The sequence below is a fragment of the Armigeres subalbatus genome, chromosome 2 (assembly GCF_024139115.2).
Source record: "Armigeres subalbatus isolate Guangzhou_Male chromosome 2, GZ_Asu_2, whole genome shotgun sequence".
In the NCBI taxonomy this organism is placed as follows: Eukaryota; Metazoa; Arthropoda; class Insecta; order Diptera; family Culicidae; genus Armigeres; species Armigeres subalbatus.
The window spans coordinates 198,924,660-198,945,948 of NC_085140.1; the positions used below are offsets into that span (position 1 = coordinate 198,924,660).

Below are 21,289 nucleotides of genomic sequence, written 5' to 3' on the forward strand. Positions count from 1 at the left end.
GTCTCCGAGCCTCCTATAAAAAGTTTGTTTTTGGAGCGAACATTAGCCTTTACGTATACTTTGTATACGAGAAAGGCAAAAATATTATCAGCTAAAGATTTTGAAGTTTTGTGCATTGATCCTTCTGTCCATACATATGATCTGTTGTTCTTTCGACCATTCGTCCATCGATGTTTTGTCTTCCAACTCTCATGGATATTTAAAAGAGTCGGAGGATTAAACAATTTAAATGAGTGCCTTGTATTTTTGCAAATATTGCATAATAACATATTATATTTGATTGTTGTGTTGCTTGTTCATAAGTACAAATTGGTCACTACAATAGGTGCTCATCATGTGTCCGTTCAAGTCCTAGCTATAACAGTGTTGGTAAATCTAACATTCACTGTGGTCACTGTCATGTTATCGAATGGGGCCACAAAGTCAATGAAACTGTTGACGCCAGCAGACAGACGGCGATCGAAAGGATATCCCATGTTCCGTGCATCCGGATAAAGTCGATCACGCAGTCCACAGAATGAATGCGAATCGTCGCAAACGAGATTTCTGTAAAAGCGAAGTTAAGTTGTAAAATTAGTGTTTTGTTCGATATTACCAACAGTCTCACTCATCGAATTGCACATCCACCGCATCACCATCAAAGTCGGAAATCATTGCAAACAGATCGTATGTGACTCCTTCGGCGGTTCCTTTCGGAATCAACATATGCGACGGCCAGCCACAATTGCAAAAACGGAACTGCTCGCTATTCATTTCGTTTGACTGCGCTATGTTGCGGAAGGTTCGTTCGTATGGAATGGTCACGCTGGATTGCTCCGATCTGCGCATTATGGTGTTAACACCGGGGTTGACTGTAATAAGTGATTGGAATTGAGTACTATTCTTTACTATTATAAATTATCTGAAATAAAGTTACGTGTTACTCTGAAATTATCCAATTCGATGACATTGAGACGTTGTTCATCAAATGTTAATGGTTGTCCTTTCTCGTCATTTCTCGGGGCTAGGAAAATGCGAACTGTTCCGAAACGAATTCTGAAAAAGTAAAGTTGTTTGATTTCTAAATTCTCCGCTGAGACGCATTTCAACTGACCTGTCATCGCTATTCACGACCTGAATTTGATACAGGAACGGAGCATGTTGAAGATGAGTAAACGTAACGAACAGGTTACCTTCGGGTGCAAAGTCAAGTCCGGTGCCCAAATCTACCTGGGATCGTTGCCAAAAGGTTAACCACAAGTTTGGAGGTGAGCCTCTTCGCTGCAGTCTTGTTTCTAAACTTAGTAGTGTGATGCCTTGGTTCACAAGCTCCGTAAACGTGTAGGGTGGCAAAGAGTTCTTGTGCCTCCGGAAAATTTGGTCAACGTACTTATGCCAACGATAGAAAATTGGGTCTCGCATGGCCGTGGATGTATCTCCCATAACTCCGTAGCTTTCCTGATAAGTGCCGTCGGGATCATGGATGTATGCGATCATTATGTGACCATTGTTGTGCACATCTCCGTAGAAATCCATATTGGGACTAAGGATGGAGCTTTCGAAAATATTTCCAAGAACGTCGATACCTCTTGGGTTGTTCAGCGAAATCTGTTCACCGTTTGGCTTTTAAAACAAGTAGAAATAAAAAATAATAGACACTTGAGAGAGGATTGTGTAAATGAGTCCAACTTAGTAATACCGAAGTTTGAAATAATTAATGTCGTTAAAGATTTTGGTTGTTCACGGTTATCAATGAGTACCATATAGAGGGACTCATGAAATTCGTTGACCTGCTCAAAGATGTTATGTAGCGTAAAAATATGGTTCACACATGTTCTTCCGGGGTGGAATCCTATTTGTTGCCGTTGGAGAATCGTGTCTGTGTTCTTTTTATCCGGGTTTGGATATCTTTGCACAGAACTTTGATAACAATGCACAGTTACGTGATGCTTCGCCAGTTGTTACACACTATCTGATCTCCGTTCTTTGGCGCTTTCAATAAAACGAATTACTTCCAGTCGGCCGAAAAAGTCGCGATGTCCCAGATTTCGCAGAATATTTGATGCTGCATTTGCGCAGATGCCATGGTGATAGCTTTGAGCATCTCTGCTGACGATGAGTTTCATGCTTCGAATGTCAGTTTCAATCTTCTACAATAACAATGCCTCGGAGCTAACACGGGTAATGGGTCGCATCGTAGTGTTCGTGATGAACTGGCGACTTGATCGTGTGCTAGATGGTTGAGTATAGATAAAGTGACTTTTCTGCTCCTGGTAGGGCCACTAACGGGAACGATTGTGTGGTGATCCAGATGTGGGGGGCGCTTCGCTCTTGGAGGAACTCTCGGAGGAACTTCGTCACGCCGCCGTCGCTGACTGAAAATGGTCTATCACGTCGCCGCCGATAACATTTCAATATGCGCACAGCTCTAGCTCCCATAAGCTCGATTTTTAAAATGTCCTCATTGGGTCATCAACTGGAACGATTCAAGGTTCCAGGTCATGAAAAACAAATACACTGAATAAGTTCCAATCCCTTATTCATGAGAAATCACGAATTTTAAGCCGACGAACGGCACCAGTATGTTCAATTCCGTAAATTTCCTCTTAGGTTCCCACCGGAACCGGCTCCAAGTTGGCCAACTTATTGTGACTAAACTCACTTTGAAGTACCCACCATTCGCTTATTCGTGAAAAAAACACGAATTATAAGCCGTTGAACGGCACCAATATGATCAAATCCGTAAATGTCCTCATTGGGTTCCCACCGGAACCTACTCCAGGTTGGCCACCTGGAGGTGACCAAAATAACTTGGAAGTACTCAGCATGAGTTCCATTTGCTTATGTGGGGAAAATACCAAATTTCAAGCCGTTGATCTGCACCAATATGCCCAATTCGGTATGTCCTCTTTGGGTTCCCACCGGAACCGGGTCCAGGTTGGCCACCTAAAGGTTACCAAACTCCCCTGGAAGTACTCGGCATGAGTTCTAGGTCGCTTGTTTGAGGAAAATCCCGAATTTTAAGCCGTCGAACGGCGCCAATATGATCAAATCCGTAATTGTCCTCATTGGGTTCCCACCGGAACCGGTTCCAGGTTGGCCATCTGGGTGTGACCAAATTCACTTGGAAATATTCGGCATGAGTTCGAATCGCTTATTCGAGTAAAATCCCGAAGTTTAAGCCGTCGAACGACACCAATATGATCAAATCCGTAAATGTCCTCATTGGGTTCCCACCGGAACCGGCTCCAGGTTGGCCACCTGAAGGTGGTCAAACACACTTTAAAGTATAATGCATGAGCTCCTTTTGCTTTTGTGAATGAATTCAAGTCATTTGGGTATTTATACGGTTCCAATATATCCATTTCGGAAGTGTCCACTTTAGGTCCCTACCGGAACCGATATCAAGCAGCCATGTACCCGGAACCAATTGCTGGGTCCTTGAAATCTCAAATATAACATATGATTGCATTTAGATTCATCATTCATAGATTTTTCATGAACAAAATCATTTTTTCGTGAGTTTCTTGGAAAAATTACATTCTGGGTTACCATAGGTACCCCCCGGGGGTTTGGCCTCAATCCGGAACCATTACGAAAATTCACGTCCTCAAGCCATTTCCTAAAAATTTATTAAATTTTCGATCCAACCATGCCTATTTCGTTAAAATCGGGTGATCATTGACGAAATGAGAGCAAATTGAAAAATAATTTTTAGTCGTTTTCGTCTGCTGGTATCGTAAAGGTTAAGAGGTGCCGGAGAAGCTGATAGAAGGATTGATACCGATTGCAAAATGACCAGGCATTGAAAAAAATCAGATCATGACTAAAAATCGGACTAATTTCATGCCAACTGGCATGCTCTACTGCGACCTTATCGATGATGCTTTCTAGATCGTTGAAATTTCGTTCGTTGATTCAAAGCTTAAAGATCTTCATCTCTCACTAATGGGAGATAACTGAGCGAAGCAAATCGCTTGGTGACAACTGTTGTAGGGTAACGGTACCAATAGTGGAGGTATTAGTAGATCCACAGAAAAAAATATTTTTTAAAAATTGATAATTATGGGATATTTACAGCCTCAATATTTAGTCAATAGATAAACTAATTAATTTGCTAACAAAAATGAGATAGATGTCATTTAACATGGGGGTACACTGTTCCTTTAGGGGCGGTAAAAAATAATTTTGGTTTCCATAGTGGTGCTATTCATTGGTTTCTTATGAGATTCGCCACTATTGGTACAGTTGCACCACTATGGGGGCAACAGGGACTATGTCCAAGGGCCTGACGACCCCTCCCCTAGGTATCTGTGAGTCAGGGGGCCTGCCAGGTAGTGGTGGGGTTTGGCAGTGGGCTCTGCCAAATCTCTATAAAAAGCTGCATGAGTCCGTAAGCAGGCCCTATCAAAGCGACCGTGTGCCGCTCAAAGCACGCAATAGCCCAAGGAGTGCCAATGGGCACATCAGGATTAACGCCAGTGATATCCTGATTATGGCATACTGGCTGCATGTCTACTGGCTTTGTCTTTGGATATTGTAATACTGTGAAGCGAGGACTAGTAGTCGGGTCATTCTATTCTCTTAGTAAGGCCGGGTGACACTGACCTGAAACGGCGAATGGGCTAATGGCCAGGCTGTCATCCGTCCCGTAAAACCGTGGCGGGCCTTATAGCACGCGGTACAATTCTGCCACCAGTCTTTTAAACTGCGTGGGAGTAGGCTCAGATGCACATTCCTGACTTGCGCTGATCTGGCTCTGAACACGCAAGTGTCAACCCTCGCATGGCCTCCCTGAATGCCGCAAGGTATGTATAGATAACCATGGGATCACAATAGGCGACTACTCTAGCAGGATTCTACAGCAGCCGTAAGGGGGGCCCAATAGCAATGATTTTTTTAAATTCTAAAATACCATGTTGATGGCGGGTCTGGCGAAAAGGAGAATTTCACCAGACGAAGTGGCCTTAATAGGTCACCCCAAAGATCGCCGGGGAAAGGCGACTGGGATGCTCGTGGTGGGTCTGAGGATGTGCCGGTTGAGGTAAAAATGGACGGCCCTACTCTAACCCGGGTCATCAAGTCGTTGATGACCAGCCACGAGGAAGGCGGCGGCCAGAAAATGGAGGTGATCACGGACATTACGGACGTGATTATGTCTTTTCTGGACAACCGTTGCAGATATAGTAGGGACTTCAAACAGGCCGTACTAACCCTCTGCTCGGTGGTAGTAGAGGCGAAGTCGGAGTGGAGGTCTCTACTAGAGGCCAGTAAGGAGGCAGAACGGAAGATTCGCCTTCTTACTGAGGAAAAGGAGTTGGCGATAAGTCAGGCGGCGAAGGTCAGTGAGGAGGCTGAATCAAAGATTCGTTGCCTCACTGATGATAAGCGGTTGGCCGAGAGCCATACCGCAGAACTTCAAAAACGCATGGCCGTTAGCGGAGCAACTCCGAAGCTAAGTAAGGTCGTGCAGGCCGACCTGAATGAAGCTAAATCGAAACCAGTTCCTCCACCAAGGAAGTAAACTGTATCACGCCGGGAGAGGGTCGTGCAAATTTCCGATTCTAAGGAACAGAGGAAGTCAGTGCCTCCACCTAGGAGGGCAACTCAAGTTCACCGGAACGATGAACAACCCTGGATTGTGGTTGTAAATCTCAAGAAGACGAAGCGACGAGCAAAAGAAGCCGCTGGCAAGGAGGCAGGTGGAACGCAGCTTACATCTGCTAAGAAGGGTAGAGCCCGTGTTGCAAAGGGTGCGCCTTCCAATGGCAACGGTAAGCGGAAAGACAGAGGCGAAGCGATCATTGTCAAGTCTGATGGTAAAAGCTATGCCGATGTCTTGAAGGCCATGAGGAGCGATGATAAGCTTACTGACCTAGGAGGCGACGTCAACTGCATCCGTCGAACGCGGAAAGGCGAGATAATTCTCGTCCTAAAGCGGGATGCTGCTCAGAAGAGTGCTGAGTATAAAAAATTGACAGAGGAGGTACTGGGTGATGGGGTTCAAGTGAGAGCCCTATGCCCAGTATCGGTCATCCAGTGCCGCGGCCTAGATGAAATAACCAAAGCTGCGGACCTGGTGGACGCGCTGAGAGATCAGTGCAACGTCCAACTTCAGGAATCCGAGATTCGGTTACGTAATAGCTTTGCTGGGATGCAGGTTGCCACATTCCAAGTGCCTCTGACTGATGCCAAGAAGGTACTAGATAAGGCTAAGCTGAAGCTGGGCTGGTCGGTATGCTCGTTGAACATAATGCAGCCACCTCAGTCCTGCTATAGGTGCCTCGGCTACGGTCATGAATCCTTTGACTGTCGGGGTCCCGATCGTAGAAAGCTATGCCGCAGGTGTGGTGCTGAAGGCCACAAAGCTCGCACCTGTCAGGCCGCACCGAGGTGTCTGATCTGTCCCCCTAATACAGACAACAGACACCTCACCGGTGCACAGGCCTGTCCGGCCTCTAGAAGGGTCCAGACATGCAAGTAACACAGCTAAACTTAAACCACTGCGAGGCAGCGCAAGCGCTGCTACAACAGTCGGTTACTGAGTGTAAAGCTGATGTTGCCTTGCTGTCCGACCCATATCGCATCCCTGCTGGAAATGGCAGTTGGGTTGCTGACAAGTCCGGATCGGTGACAATTTGGACTTGCGGGCGGTTCCCCATTCAGGAGATAATATCATCTCCTAACAATGAGGGTTTCGTTATAGCAAAGGTAAACGGAGTTTACTGTTGTAGCTGTTACTATCCTCCTAGATGGAGTATAGGGCAGTATACTAGCGTAGTGGACACTCTTGCGGTCGAACTAACTGGTCTAAAACCGTTAGTAGTAGCAGGGGACTTCAACGCGTGGGCGGTGGACCAACGCTAGAGGTCATATTCTGCTAGAGTCTCTAACGGGACTTAATGTAGTCCTGCTGAATGAAGGCCAAGTGTCAACATTCAGAGGACCGAACGGTGAATCATGCATCGACGTGACCTTCTGCAGCGCGGGATGGACGTTGAATCCGGATTGGAGAGTACATGAAGGGTATACAGCTAGTGACCATCAGGAACTTCGTTTTATGGTTAGCTATACCCCCACTGGATCTAGAGCTACGAGAAAGGTCAGAGGTGCTGACCAAGGATGGCGCACCTCACAGTTCGATCGAGAACTGCTGATTGAATCATTACAGTGGGAAGATCGGACTTTGAACCTTAATGGTGACGAGTTGACCGATGTCTTGACACGAGCTTGCGACATGGCTATGCCAAGGAAGTGTAAGCCATATGGGAACCGCAAACCAGCGTACTGGTGGACTGACGCGATAGCTGAACTTCGTAGATCTTGCCTTAAAGCCAAAAGAAGACTACGACGTTGATCGACTTGATAGACGCCGGACATTCCAGACAGCAAGCAGAGCTCTAAACTACGAAATAAAGTGTAGTAAAAGAGCATGCTTTGAAAGGCTGTGCAGTATGGCAAACAACACTCCATGGGGGGATGCTTACAGGATAGTGATGGCTAAAACAAATAGCACACCTCCTGAGAGATCTCCGGAGATGTTAGCTAGGATCGTTGAAGGGCTGTTCCCGAAGCATGATTCACCAGACCCACACCGTATGGGTCGGTTGACGTGGTCCCGTTAGTGACTATCGAAGAGCTTATCGAAACCGCAAGAGGTTTTAAGCTCAATAAGGCGCCGGGTCCGGATGGTATTCCGAGCCTGGCCCTTAAACACGTGATTCTTGCCGCTCCAGATATGTTCAGGAGCTGCCTCCAACGTTGTCTGGATGATGGAAACTTTCCAGATCGTTGGAAACGACAGAAATTGGTGCTATTGCCCAAACCTGGGAAATCCCCGGGAGAACCTTCGGCATACAGACCGATTTGCCTCCTCGACGGAGCTGGTAAGCTGCTTGAGAGGGATATTCTGAACAGATTGTCGACTTATATCGAGCGTACTGGTGGGCTATCAAACAACCAGTATGGCTTCCGTAAAGGTCGTTCCACCGTCGAAGCAATTCGATCGGTAACGGATACGGCCAAGATAGCAAGAGGTTTGAATAGGCGAGGTATTAGATACTGTGCATTGATTACACTTGATGTAAAAAATGCGTTTAACAATGCTAACTGGGTAGCTATTGCTGACTCCCTGCACCGATTGAGAGTTCCGGAATACCTGTGCAGGATACTGAAAAGTTATTTTCAGAATAGGGTGCTGATATACGACACGGATGCTGGTCAAAAGTCGATCGTAGTGTCTGCGGGTGTTTCACAGGGGTCGATCCTCGGACCGGTTCTGTGGAATATTATGTACGACGGAGTATTACGCTTAAGTCTCCCGGCCGGTGTGAAAATAGAAGGGTTCGCGGATGATCAGAGTAGGGACCTGCACAGTTAACTCCGTGAGGTCTCTTAAGCATCTGGGCGTGATGATCGACGATAAGCTCAATTTTACGAGCCACGTGCATGTGGCTTTTGCATGTCAGCGGGCTTCATTGGCGATAAAAAATGATGCCGATAGACATACTCCTAGAGGAAGATGTGGAGTTCTACAACGAAAGAGACTCGGTGCAAGTGCGACGTGTCAAAAGAGCAGCCTCGCTGCTCAAATGGCAAAGAGCATGGGACACCGCAGTCAAAGGTCGTTGGACCCACAGACTGATTCCGGATGTGTGCAACTGGGTCGATAGAAAACATGGTCAGGTCAACTTCCACCTAACACAGGTGTTGTCTGAACATGGTTGCTTTAAAAAATTCCTACACAGGTTTGGCTTCGCAGATTCTGCGGAGTGTCCAGAATGTGTAGGTGAGGTAGAGTCGGCAGAGCATGTGATGTTCGCATGCCCGCAATTCGAGGTAGAACGCAATGCCATGCTGCTTGTTAGCGGTATGGATACAACCCGGACAACCTCGTCGAGAGGATGTGCCGGGAGGAAGCTATATGGAATGCGGTGAACACAGCATCTCAACAGATTATGTCGAAACTGCAGCGGTGGTGGCGTCTTGAACAAAACCAACGAATGCAGTAAGGGGACCTGTGATGCAGTGAACACTTTGCTCACCCCGACAACCAACATGTCGCGGTTGGGCTGCGGGAACCTCCGTCATTGCGATTCATGCGCGGTGGTTGTTGTCGGGGTGTGCTCGTCTCCAACGTGAGATTATGATACGAACCGCTAGGTTACTATCATAGCTTGCGATCGACGAGTGGTGAGGTTACCACCCTTGAAGTCGATGTGTATGCGTATGATGTGTACGTTTGTCAAGTGCGTTAGCATAGGTGTGAGCGTTCTCAATAGTCCCCTCCTGATGTATTGCTTAATTGCGGGCCGAGGGTTCGGACTGGCGAAAGGGTTTTGGTTTTAGTGGGTCGGGTAACATACCCATCCCCACACTACCTGAGTTAACCTCCTCAGGTGTCTGGATGCAGATTTTCGTTTACCCTAGCTAAAAAAAAAAGGTGCAAGGAAGTCAATTTTGTTAGGAAAAATCATTGTTTTCAATAGTTTTTCAAGCGAAATCTTAAGATAAGTTGCATTTAACAGGATATAGGATAAGCGCGATGCATCAACTGAAACCATCGTAAAGTGTATAAATATGATAAATCTCATTAAAACCCCACTACCTCCACTATTGGTGCTACCTCTACTAAGGATACGGTTACCCTACACGCTGTTAGAAAAATCTTTTCAGACATTAGTAAAATTTGGTCTCCTATCTCGCTTACCTCCTGTGTATCGAAGAGTGTCAAGAGGTCGATTAACTGTGTGCTGTGTGAAAAGCTCGAGGCTGACGGAAGCCTCGATTTCCGTTAAGGAGCCTTTCGCCTGGAGTATGAGGCTAGTTCGTACTTTGCCGGATTATGGGTAGTACTCCAAAGCGCTTTTGACCAAGGAATACATGTCGATCCAGTTTCTTTGCATATTTCGATGGCATTTAACCGCACTTGGACCTAATTAGTGCTCAAACAGCTGGGGTTTTTCTGGTAACATCCTAGCCTTTGTTCACAGCGGTCTTTCCGGGTCCTATCGGCAACTCCGACTCCGAACCTGGACCAGGTTAGGAATACAGTCCGGCCCTGGTGCCTTATTTAGCTTAAGTTTTCATGCAACGGCGATAAGCTCATCGTTAGTCACTAGCGGTACCACGTTCACTGACTCGTACGGTGTGGCGGGCCAGTCCGATGAGTCATGCTTCGGGAACAAACCTTCAACGATCCTGGCTAACATCTCCGGGGATTTCTCAGGAGGTGTGCTGTTGGTTCTAGCCATCACTAACCTGTATGCATCTCCCCATGGAGTATTATTGGCCATCCTACACAGCTCTTCATAGCAGGTTACATTTGTTTTCGTAGTTCAGAGTTCTGCTCTCGCTGTTTGGAACACCCGGCGTCTTTCTAGCCTGTCTGCTTCGGCTCTAGCACGTCGCAACCTTCTTTTAGCTCTAAGACAGGTTCTGCGACGATCAGTTATCGTGCTCGTCCACCAGTGCATCGGCTTGCGGTTGCCGGTTGGCATAGTTCTCCTGGGCATTGTCACGTCACATGCTCGGGGACATCGGATAACTCATCAACACTAAGGCCTAGAGTCCGATTTTCCCACCGTTGTGATTTTTGCAGCAGTTCTGGGTCGAACTGCAAGGTACGCCATCCTAGATCAGCTTTACTGACTCGCCTTGTGTTGGGGGTATAGCTGACCATAAAACGTATTTCCTGATGGTCACTAGCAGTATACTCTTCGTGAACCCTCCATTCAGGCTACACCATCCATCCCGCGCTGAAGAAGGCCACATTGATGATTGACTCGCCATTCGGTCCTCTGAACGTTGACGCTTGGTTCTCGTTCAGCAGGACTACGTTCAGTACCGCTAGATACTCTACCAGGATATGACCTCTAGCGTTAGTGAACCGAGAGGCCTAATGCTCTGCCCACGCGTTGAAGTCATCTGCTACAACTAATGGTTTAAGACCAGTTAGTCTCCCTACAAGATTATCTAATCTATCTATCTATGCTCCATCTTAGAGTACAGTAGCAGCAGCAAAAGTAAACTCCGTTTACCTTTGCTATAACAAAACCCTCATTATCAGGAGATGACACTATCTCCTGGATGGGGTACCTCCCACAAGTCCAGATTGTCACTATTCCGGACTTATCCGCAACCCAACTGCTATGTTTAGCAGGGATGCGGTACGGGTCAGACAGCAAGGCAACATCAGTCTCATTCTATTGTACCAACTATTGTGGCAGCGCTTGCGCTGCTTCGCAGTGGTTGAGATTTAGCTGAGCTACTTGCATGACCGAGCCCGTCTGGAGGCCGGATAGGCCTGCCCACCGGATGGGTGTTTGTAGTCTGTGCCAGCACCACAGATTAAAAACCTCGGTGCAACCTGGCAGGTGTGAGCCTTGTGACCTTCAGCTCCGTACCTCCAACAAAGCCGACTCCGATCAGGACCTCCGACTCCGATCAGGCTTCGGTAATTTCGTCCAGGCCTCGGCATTGGATTACCTTTACTGGGCATAGGGCTCTCACCTAAACCGCATCACCCAGCACCTCTTCTGCCAACTTTTTATACGCGGAACTCTTCCGCGCAGCATCCCGCTTCAGGACGAGGATCATCTCCCTCTTCTGCATTCTGCGGATGCAGTTGACATCATCCCCTAGGCCAATGGCGCCTTTGCCTCCTCTACCGATTTTTGCTCCTTCTTCGCCTTTTTGGGATTCACAACTTCCCTCTAGGGCAGGCCTTCCTCCCGGCGAACTCTGGTGGTCCTCGTAGAAGGAGGAACTGGTTTCCACCGTTCCTTAGGGCCGGCAACCTGCTCAACCTTCTCCCGACGGATTGTAGTTGCCTTCTTCTCGTGCAATACCGGCTTGGCGCTAGCTTCCTTCAGATCGGTTGCCATACTGACCTTACTAACACTTACTAAGCTTTGGAGTTGCTCCAGTAACAGCCATGCATCTGCGGAGTTCTGCAGTCTGGCTTTCTGCCAGCTGCTTTTCTTCCGTAAGGACTCGGATTCCTTCCTGGCCTCCACCGCTTGGCTCACTGCCCACTCTTCCTCCTCGTTAAGTTGGCGGATCTTTCGTTTCGCCTCCTTACTTGCCTGCAGCAAGGACTTCCACTCCTGCTTTGCCTCTACAACCATGTTGCAGAGGGTCAGCACTGACTTCTTAAGGTCCTTGCTGTACTTCCCGCCGTTGTCCAGAAAGGACATGATTACGTCCGTTACGTCTGTAATCACCTCCATTTTCTGGCTTCCACTCTCCTTGTGACTGGTCATCACTTCATCTTGATCTCGATTGATTATTTGATGCCTCCAATTATAGTTCATACTACTGACGTCAAATTATAAATAAAAAAAATTATAGTTCATACTACTGACGTCAAATTATAAATAAACCAATTATGCCAGTAATGCTGGTTCCCCACCATAACCAGAACTCTGAGCAATGTTCCTCCAGCTTCCCCCGATCGTTCAGGGTCTCCAGGTCCGATTCCACCGCTACCGCCAAGGGGATAACGAAGCCGACCTGCCACGTTCTTCTGTATTAATTTATTTTTTTTGGTTTGGTCGACATTTTGGTCCCACGAGTTGCGCGAGAAAATAAGTCCGCCACGCCAAAGCCTCGCAATAACGTGGTAAGGGAACGTTATACTGTGGGGGTGCCCAGGTACCCCACAGGGTCCGTTATCCCCTTGGCGGTAGCGGTGGAATCGGACCTGGAGACCCTGAACGATCGGGGAAAGCTGGAGGAACATTGCTCAGAGTTCTGGTAATGTTGGGCATGCATTACTGGCATAATTGGTTTATTTATAATTTGACGTCAGTAGTATGAACTATATTTTTTTTATTTGTAATTTGACGTCAGTAGTATGAACTATAATTGGAGGCATTAAATAATCAATCTAGCGATAAATCAATCAGAAGAAATGTCAAGCAGTTCCTAACAAACTGTTATTGCATTTTATAGTCTATAATTAAAAATGTTACTAGAAATTATTTGAAGAATTTCCAAAAACTTCCAATTGTGGTGAGATAATAAATAAACTGTAATTGCGACATTTTGGGGGGTTTTCTAGTATGCAATTTCTGAGTCAAAATCGGGTTTTACTACTGAATAGAATTATTGGGATGGTCTCAAGAATTCCTTAGGAATTAACTTTTGACATTTTTACGTAAATATCTTAAATAATTCTTTAGTGAATTCGTCCATGATTTAAAAAAAAAAACAACAATGCTCCCAGTAATTTCTATTGGAACTCTTACGAACATTATTTCAGGTATTACAATCGGAGATTGCATTCCCACGGATATTTCTCCAGTAATTCCTTCGGAATTTCCAGCAAGAAATCTTTCCATAATTCTATTTAGGAATTTTCGAACGAATTCCCAACAGAATTTTCAAAGCAATTCATTAGTTTTTTCAAAGACTTTATTATCGTGAAGAGTTCCTACTTTAAGACATTTCCGACATTCTAAAATTCCTCCAAGAATTCTTTCTTATTTTCCCCAAGGGATTTCCCCAGAAAATCCTTTGGAAGTTACTTCGGAGATAAATTCAGACAATGCTTTAAACATTCCTCAAGAGATTGCTTTCAAAACTCAGGAAGGGAACTCTAAGAAAATTTCAAAAAAAAAATTCTTTTACGAATTTTAGAAGGATTTTATTCAGTAATTCTTTTAGAAATCCCTTTTGAAATTTCTTCGCAAATACCTAAGGAAAATCTATCAGAATAGAATGAAATAGGAAATCCGAATGATTCCCAAAAAAGGAATCTCAAAAATTTAAAAAAAAATCTCAAAGAAGGATCCGAAGGTCTCAGGGAAAATCTTAATTAGTTTCTAAATCAAATTCATAAGGTTTCCTGGTTAAAGTTCTGATGAAATTGCGAAGGCATTTCAAACATTTCTTCCTAGAGATTCATAAGGGATTTCTTACTTATTCTTATTCTTTAAATAATTTGTTCAAGAAGTTTTGAAGGAATCTCTGGAGGAATTCCCAAAGGGCTTTACGTAGAAGTTTCGGAAGGAATTATCAAAGAAGTTCTCAAGATGCAAGTATGGATTTTCAAAGGTTTTCCTGTAGGAATATTTGAAGGAATTCCTAGATTTCCTTCCTTGAATTTTTGGAAGAAATATCTTCTCTGTGTTTCTCCAAAGTAGTTTCCTTAGAATTTGCCGAAAGAATCACTTGCACAGAGAAATTCCTAGAGGAGTTTCTTTGGGGATTCCTTGAGGAATTTGTTCGGAAATTATTTTATATTTCAGAGAAATTTCTAAAGGAATTCATAGACATAGACAATTAACAACTGGTTAAATACTGGAGAAATTTACGAAGCAACTCTTTTGAAGGAATTTTTGAAAATGTCCAAAGAAGTATGATGATGGATCGACTGTAATCCCGATATTTTTGGATTATTATTATTGGCATAAAGTCGTAATTCCATATTCGAAACAGGGTTTTGTTTTACTACCGACCGAAGTTTCGAAGGAATTCCCGATGGAATTCATTCAGATGTTCCTGAAGGGGTTCTTTCCGGAGATTCTGAAGTAATTTCCGAATGAACTCCTGTAGAAAAATAGAATTTTATATGAAAATTCCAATAGGTTTATGTACTTACTAGCAGACCCGACGAACTTCGTTTCGCCTAAAATTGATTTATTCTCTGCTAAGTTCTCGAGTTATGCAGAAATTTATGTTTCATTTGTATGGGAGCCCCCTTAAAAGAGGGAGGGGTTTCGAACCATCTTAAGAACCTTCCCCGGCCCCAAAAACCCTGCATACAAATTTTCACGACGATCGGTTCAGTAGTTTCGGAGTCTATAAGGTTCAGACAGACAGAAATTCATTTTTATGTATATAGATTATTATGTAGGGTAAAACGACCTATTATGGAGGGGTTAAGCACCGTGTCAAAACATAATTGATTTCAAAAATCCCTTAAAAATTACCTGTTGGTATTTTTCCACATTGCAGTATTCGAATAGGTTGCTCGTTAACTATAGATTCTTAAATATTACGTCAATTGTGCTAAATTTATGTTGTTTTGTTCTTATCACAATAAAAACAAACTACCGCAATAATAGGACGCAGTTGCCTATCGTGGACGCATTTTTTCAAGGTCAGTCCTATTGTTGCGGTATTGCATGCAATTCTTATGGAAATCGATACCACAACAATAGGACCTTAGCACTACCGCAATAATAGGCTCTAAGGATTCAAATTTCTAATGAAAAATGTTGATTTTTCATAATTTTGAACGGAATATTGTCAAACAAAAGCTGTTCTAGTCGTTAATTTGATGAGTTTTAGCGTATCCACAATTGTTTTTTATGCTATTATATCCAGAATCGACTATTTTAACACTACCGCAACATTAGGACATACCACAACGATAGGACGTTTTACCCTATATAGATTTGAAAACCGTTCAGAAATACTTTCGATAATTCCTTCATGAATAATTTAAATGATTCCCCCTGTAGTGTGTTTGAATATTTCTTGAGAAACCTCCTAAAAGCCTTTGAAAGTTTTTCTAGAAAATCATTTAGTAGAACAATGTAAATTCTTTTTACAATAATTCCGAAAATTTTGTCGAAAAAATTCATCTGTTATATTATTGAAGGAGGGAATATGAAATCCTAAAGGAATTTTCGGAGTATTTTCTAACGCAATTTTTATAGCATTTTTTGAAGGAATTTCTAAAGAATTCTCGAAGGAGTTCCTAAAGAATTTTCAGATTAAATTTCCAAAGGATTCAATAATTTGTAATAGATTTTCTGAAGAAAATTCCGAAAAATTCTTTTAGAAATTCTTGGAGTTAAAAGAATTTCTGAAGGATTTTCAGACAAAAAAAAATCAAAGAAATTCCTGGAGAAATTTCAGAATGAACTTATCAATGAAATTATCAGAGGGAAACCTGTAAGGTTTTTGTCTAGATTTTGCAAAGGAATTTTTGAAAGAATTTCTTGAAGTATTTCCAATTTGTTTGAATTTACGGTAGAGTTTTCAATAGAATTTCTAGAGAAATATCTACGTATTTGAATCTCCAATGATTTTCCAAAAATACTTCAAAAATTCTTTCGATAATAAATCCAACAAATCCCGTCGGAAGTTTCTTCAATAATAAACAAAATTCTAGGAAAATTTGTTTTTATTTCAGAACAAATTTGTCGTTCATAATTAAATTTCAAGGAAATAAGTGATTTGGTAGGTCACGCGCCCATTGTGCTCCAGTTTGACTCTGCCAGTATGTATCGACACTGTAATCAACCAGTTATTCAGGTAGGTTCTGCGATATTTTTGGGTTTCCTATATGGCTGCAGCGATTCAACTCCGGAGAACAGTGTGTTTCAACCATTAATATTCATGGATGCCCATACAATTTTAGTTAGCCACCCGGCCGAAGTTTGTCGATGAGGACCCCCATTTCGTCTCGTATTTTCGTCCAGCTTTTACTTTTCAACCAAAGTTTGAAGTTTTTAAAGTGTGTAATTCTTATTTGCTTCGTTAATTTTTTTTGTACTGTAGCTTTTGCTTGCTTAGAAATGGCGATATTGTGACAAGGAAAGAACTGAATTTATTTCGAAATTCACGAAATTAAAGGAAAAGAAGTAAAAATCTTCGCTCTTATGTCAAACAAATTCCCACTAATTTGATTTGATTGCATGTGTTTATCTACTTACACCGGTAACGAATCCTCTATCAATGGAATGAATGATCTGGCTCAGCTGTAGCTCCATTTCTGCCACTGTGATATTGATTTGATCGGCACTGCGATTTACATCGCTAAGTACCATTCCTTTGTACCGTGCAGGGTGCGTTCTATTGTTAGCGGTCCTCAAAATTTTCGGATAGTACGGCTCCAGGATCGGTGCTCTCAGGTTATTCAGCGGTGCTACCCGCCCAAGACCGTTGAAAAACCGTTCCGCTTGATAGCGCGCCACCATCTGACCGTGAAAGTAGTAGAAAAGCTCGCCACGGCGATCCTTGTTGACGACTTCCCGAGGTCCCACGGCCGGATAGACTAAGTGCCAATGCCAGTGGTGCAAGTTCACGCCAATGTCTTCGCGGAAATAGGCCAGACGTTGTTCTGGTTCTTTGTCGCTGGCTGTGAAGTTTAGTGGAATATCGACGGCCATCTGTAACATGAAAAGGCTAGATTACTTTTCCCTCAAGAAGTAGGAAACATATTACAAGGGCTATAAGAGTCCAAGTTAATCTGAGCCAATACACAAAATAGGGACTTTTCTAAGCTGAAACTAAGCTGGATCTGGAACACAAAATAATTTCGGGAAAATTGATTATTTTTTACACTCATAAATATCAATATGTTTGCATTAACAGTGAGGCTTATATGCCAAGTTACTATTTTTAAATTCATATTTTCTAGAGGCTAAAGGGAAGTCAAGAACATTCCAAACTCGAAATTTTCCTAATTTGCACCGAAATTCGAACTACGCATCTTATCGCTAGAATTTTTGAAATGTATCATGCGAGAATTTCCACAACTCAGTTGAAAACATCTACGTTTTGAGAGTTTTCAGAATTTATATTGTGTGAAGTTTCTTTTGAAATTACTTTTGATTAATTCACAGAATTGCTGGAGAAGATCAGATGAGAGTATTCTTACAGTTCACTGCGGGACAATATTTTTGAATTTGCCCCAAATATACTGCCCTGCCAGTATTAACTACCTTGAATATCCATCTAACATAAATAAATAATTCAAGACTAAATTTTCAAAACGACTTATCTGCTTTTGTAAACAAAGATTCAAACGACGATTTAACGAATCTGATAGCTCTCCCACGAAAACCAACACCATCAACAGGTAGCGGAAGCCTTCACCTAGCTATTGATGGTGTTCGTTTGCGTGGGAGAGCTATCAGATTCGTCAAATCGTCGTTTGAATCTTTGTTTACAAAAGCAGATAAGTCGTTTTGAAAATTCAGTCTTGAATTAGTAATAATGATTACATTACCCGATCGCCTTGGCTAACGATACGACCTTCCTCGCTTAACCGCGGGAATGTTGCCGGATCAATAAATCGGTCCGGAAAGGTATGCAGAATCGATGGTACCGTAACGTCAGCAGTGTCCAAACGGTGATGCAGCGCCACCGACAACGCGTACTGGAAGAGTGGTGCATTCAAACGATCTCTTGCGTAAGCGGAAACGGAAGCCAGTGTATCCGCATCCGGCTGCTGCATGAAAAGCTCAATCAACTGACTGGCCACCTGCCGATGGGCTCGATTGAACAGCGAAAAATCTCCCCGCCGAGGGATGGTCATGGCGAACTCGATATTGGGCGCTACAATGTCTCTAACTGGAATCCGAACACTCGCGTTAGCACCGAACCGATTCATCAGGCTCGAACCGATGAGCCTGTATCGATCCGGTAGGAAATGTTCCGGCTCTTCGTAGAAAACGCCACCATCGCCTTTTGGCACAAATAACGGAACATGTGGCTCGTAGAAGTGACCCGAGAATTTGACTTGATTCGAAATCATCTTTGCTGCGTAGCGTAAACCGACCGACTGACTGATGCATCGCTGCATCCGAACAGTTTTTATTTGGAGCCAAACATTGAAGTATAATTGAGATGAGCGTGCGTTATAAATTTTGGTAACCGCGCAAGAAATAGATCATCAGAAGAGTGATTAGAATTTTGGCGACCGCAGGCTGTGGTTAGAATTTCACGTGCAGGGGGGTGGTCGGATACGCTCGCTTTCCATTTTTTTTCTCTCAATTTTGAATGATGCGAATGCAAAATATGGGAATTGGGAACCCATTTTTAAGTTGACACTATAGCAACGGTGAACTTTAGATCTGCAAGATAGTTAACTGAAATGCTTTTTTTAACTGCAATTCGGAAGCTGCGAAACATTTGGAATTATGCATACTTCACAATGAGATATACATTCATTGCATTTCAAAACCGTCAGAAATTCGTTGCAATTGAGTTGTTTAGGGTTATTAATGTTTTTACATATTCTAAATCTGCATAAAAAACTGAGCCTAACCCCAATTTTTCAGAATTTTTGGAGCCCCGGAACTATTTTTAATTTGCATTTTAAATTTATATGGGACTGAAAAATGTTCTTATGCTGCATGGGCCAACTGTCATTCTATGAATGTTAGTGTAATTCTATCGATTGAAATGGCTTATTGTTTGCTGTATAAAAATGTAAATAAAAGGTTTAGAAATAAAATAAAAAATTGTTGGAGACCAGCAAAGCATGCTCTTTATGTTAAACTATAAAAATCCTCATATTTTTCTTTGCAAACAACCCAATTATGTTGATCGGCTAGAGTAGTTTGGTGAACTTTTCACCAGTTGCCGATATTTGTTTAAAGCGTACAGAAAAGATTTTTTTTGCTAAAAATCTCTTATTTTATTAACATTAATATTAAATTCGTGTATACCTGTACTAATTTCAGAATGAGAATGAATCTGAGAATGAGTCGCTATTTGATTTAACTGGTGCATTTTATACTATATTCATTATTCTGCCGGTTTTCTTAGAATGTTGTATATGTTTTGGCCATTCACCCCGTAGGGTCATCTTACTTCTACAAATTACGCACAGCATGATAAATTAGATTTGATCACATTTTAACCGTTTCGGACTTGCATGGAGCACTCACGCAGTCCCGCCGCTCTTGTGAAAGACGAGCGTGCTTTTTCCGAAGGTGTTGTGCTTTTTACAACAGTGCGAGTCTCGGGAAGTTAATATCTACAAAGCTATAGCATAGAGTATTGACCATTAAACAAATGAAAAAAAAAAACGCTTTCCTTTGAGTGTATTGCCCGATAAATAGTTGGCTACCTGTTATGTTACATGAATAAGCATAATTAAAAATGTGATAAATCACTCAAAGACAAACTGTAAACCAGGTATTATGATCAGGAATTGCAAAAAATATATTCCACTTTGTGAATCCCCATATATTAGACAAGAGACAGCACATTCACACCATCTTGCATCACAAAAGGTAACTCGGCTGCTCCGACGGGATAAATTGTATGGGAATTTATGCTGAGCACTGGGTCGTCTTATTCTATAATATCGTTGCACTCCAACATGTACTCACTCGAGTAGGTGCTTGAAATTTTTGCAAACTTACCGGTAAGGGGATGGGCACCACCTAATTAGGGGAAGAGGCCCCAAAATGCCCCCTCCCCCTCCTCCCGAGGCAAAACGCCTTCTGTGGTTTTCCTGATATTTACCGTCATTAAAATGGCCGTAACAAAATTAGATTTCAAATTATGTAGGTTAGGCGAAAAAAGTTTCAAAATAGTGTATGAGAAGGTTGGAAAACCGAAAATTTTCACATTTTGGAGAAACATCTAACATTTTGGCGAGGCAAAACGCCCTGGTGGCACAAACCTACAATGTACTTGCGTCTCCACGCACTATCCATACCAGAATGCTGATTCGCCGACGCGTGGTGCTTTGTTCCCTAGGAGCTGCCAGCTAAAAGGCGTTTTGTCTCATGAGTTTTCCGGCAACAGAATATCACCACTTTTTTTAAATGTGAATTTTATCAATATGATTGAGATTTTTAATCATTTTTGAATGGCATTAACTATCTATCTTCTTTAACTGTTGCATAATGTAAAAATACCCATGAATAGCGTTACAAATAAGACAATAAAGCAGTGTTTGCTTAGCTAGGGCATATTGTCCCCCCTTCCCCTACTACCCTCAAGGTGTATCTTATCCACGGTAACTGGCAAATCTTACAGCGGACTCGACAAAGTGGAAAATGCAGTACAAAAAGAATTAGGTGAACTTAAAAAACCTTAAGGAATACGTCTGTTAAATAATTTGGCCTAATAAATCAATTTACATGCTTGTTTCATTCGCCCCTGTATGGCTAATGAGAGAAATGTTTTAAAGGGTGTACATACTACATACGCTTTCATTGGAGACTAGGTGATTCGTTGACTTGCATTGAGGATTGGTTAGATATCTAGATGAGCTCGTGAGGGCCAGTTCAGCTGACGAAGTGCCGTCCGTTATGGCCGACGGGTTTTGGTGAAACCGATGCAGACGGCGGTGTACCCCCGTAACGCCGGGTAAACACCTTTGCGTGGTGTGTTACGGTGTAAGATCTGCCACGGTCACATTGTCAGCTTCAGGCAAATCCTGACCCAACGAATACCTTCCCAAACATCCAACTCCGTGGTACTTATGAGGGTGTCGCTGAGTCGGGGGCCTCTCGTTAAGTAAGTACTACACCAACACTTCCTCCCCCTCCCAAGTTACGGTGAAGATGGACGTGGCCAGGAGTAGTAATCCTCATGCTTTTGTGATTTT

At 43.2% G+C, this 21,289-nt stretch overlaps 1 protein-coding gene across 1 annotated transcript; it reads right to left on the reverse strand.

The window, feature by feature from the left end:
• Positions 1–238: 238 nt before the first annotated feature.
• On the reverse strand, positions 239–18,755 carry LOC134211488 (phenoloxidase 8-like). Its single transcript, XM_062688380.1, has 6 exons — positions 17,948–18,755; positions 16,650–17,105; positions 1,094–1,602; positions 917–1,035; positions 608–851; positions 239–546 (listed from the first exon to the last, which is right to left on the reverse strand). Exons 1-6 carry the CDS (start codon positions 18,521–18,523, stop codon positions 345–347), a joined length of 2,106 nt encoding a protein of 701 aa, XP_062544364.1. The 5' UTR covers positions 18,524–18,755; the 3' UTR covers positions 239–344.
• Between the last annotated feature and the right edge of the window lie 2,534 nt (positions 18,756–21,289).

What these genes read in the sequence shown, in the direction of transcription:
- LOC134211488 (XM_062688380.1), bottom strand. Translation starts at nt 18,523, where the DNA reads ATGCAGCGATGCATCAGTCAGTCGGTCGGTTTACGCTACGCAGCAAAG. An exon ending in ATAGAGGATTCGTTACCGGT is followed by an intron (nt 1,603 to 16,649) that starts GTAAGTAGATAA and finishes TTGTTTTAAAAG; the next exon opens with CCAAACGGTGAACAGATTTC. An exon ending in GTCGTGAATAGCGATGACAG is followed by an intron (nt 1,036 to 1,093) that starts GTCAGTTGAAAT and finishes TTACTTTTTCAG; the next exon opens with AATTCGTTTCGGAACAGTTC.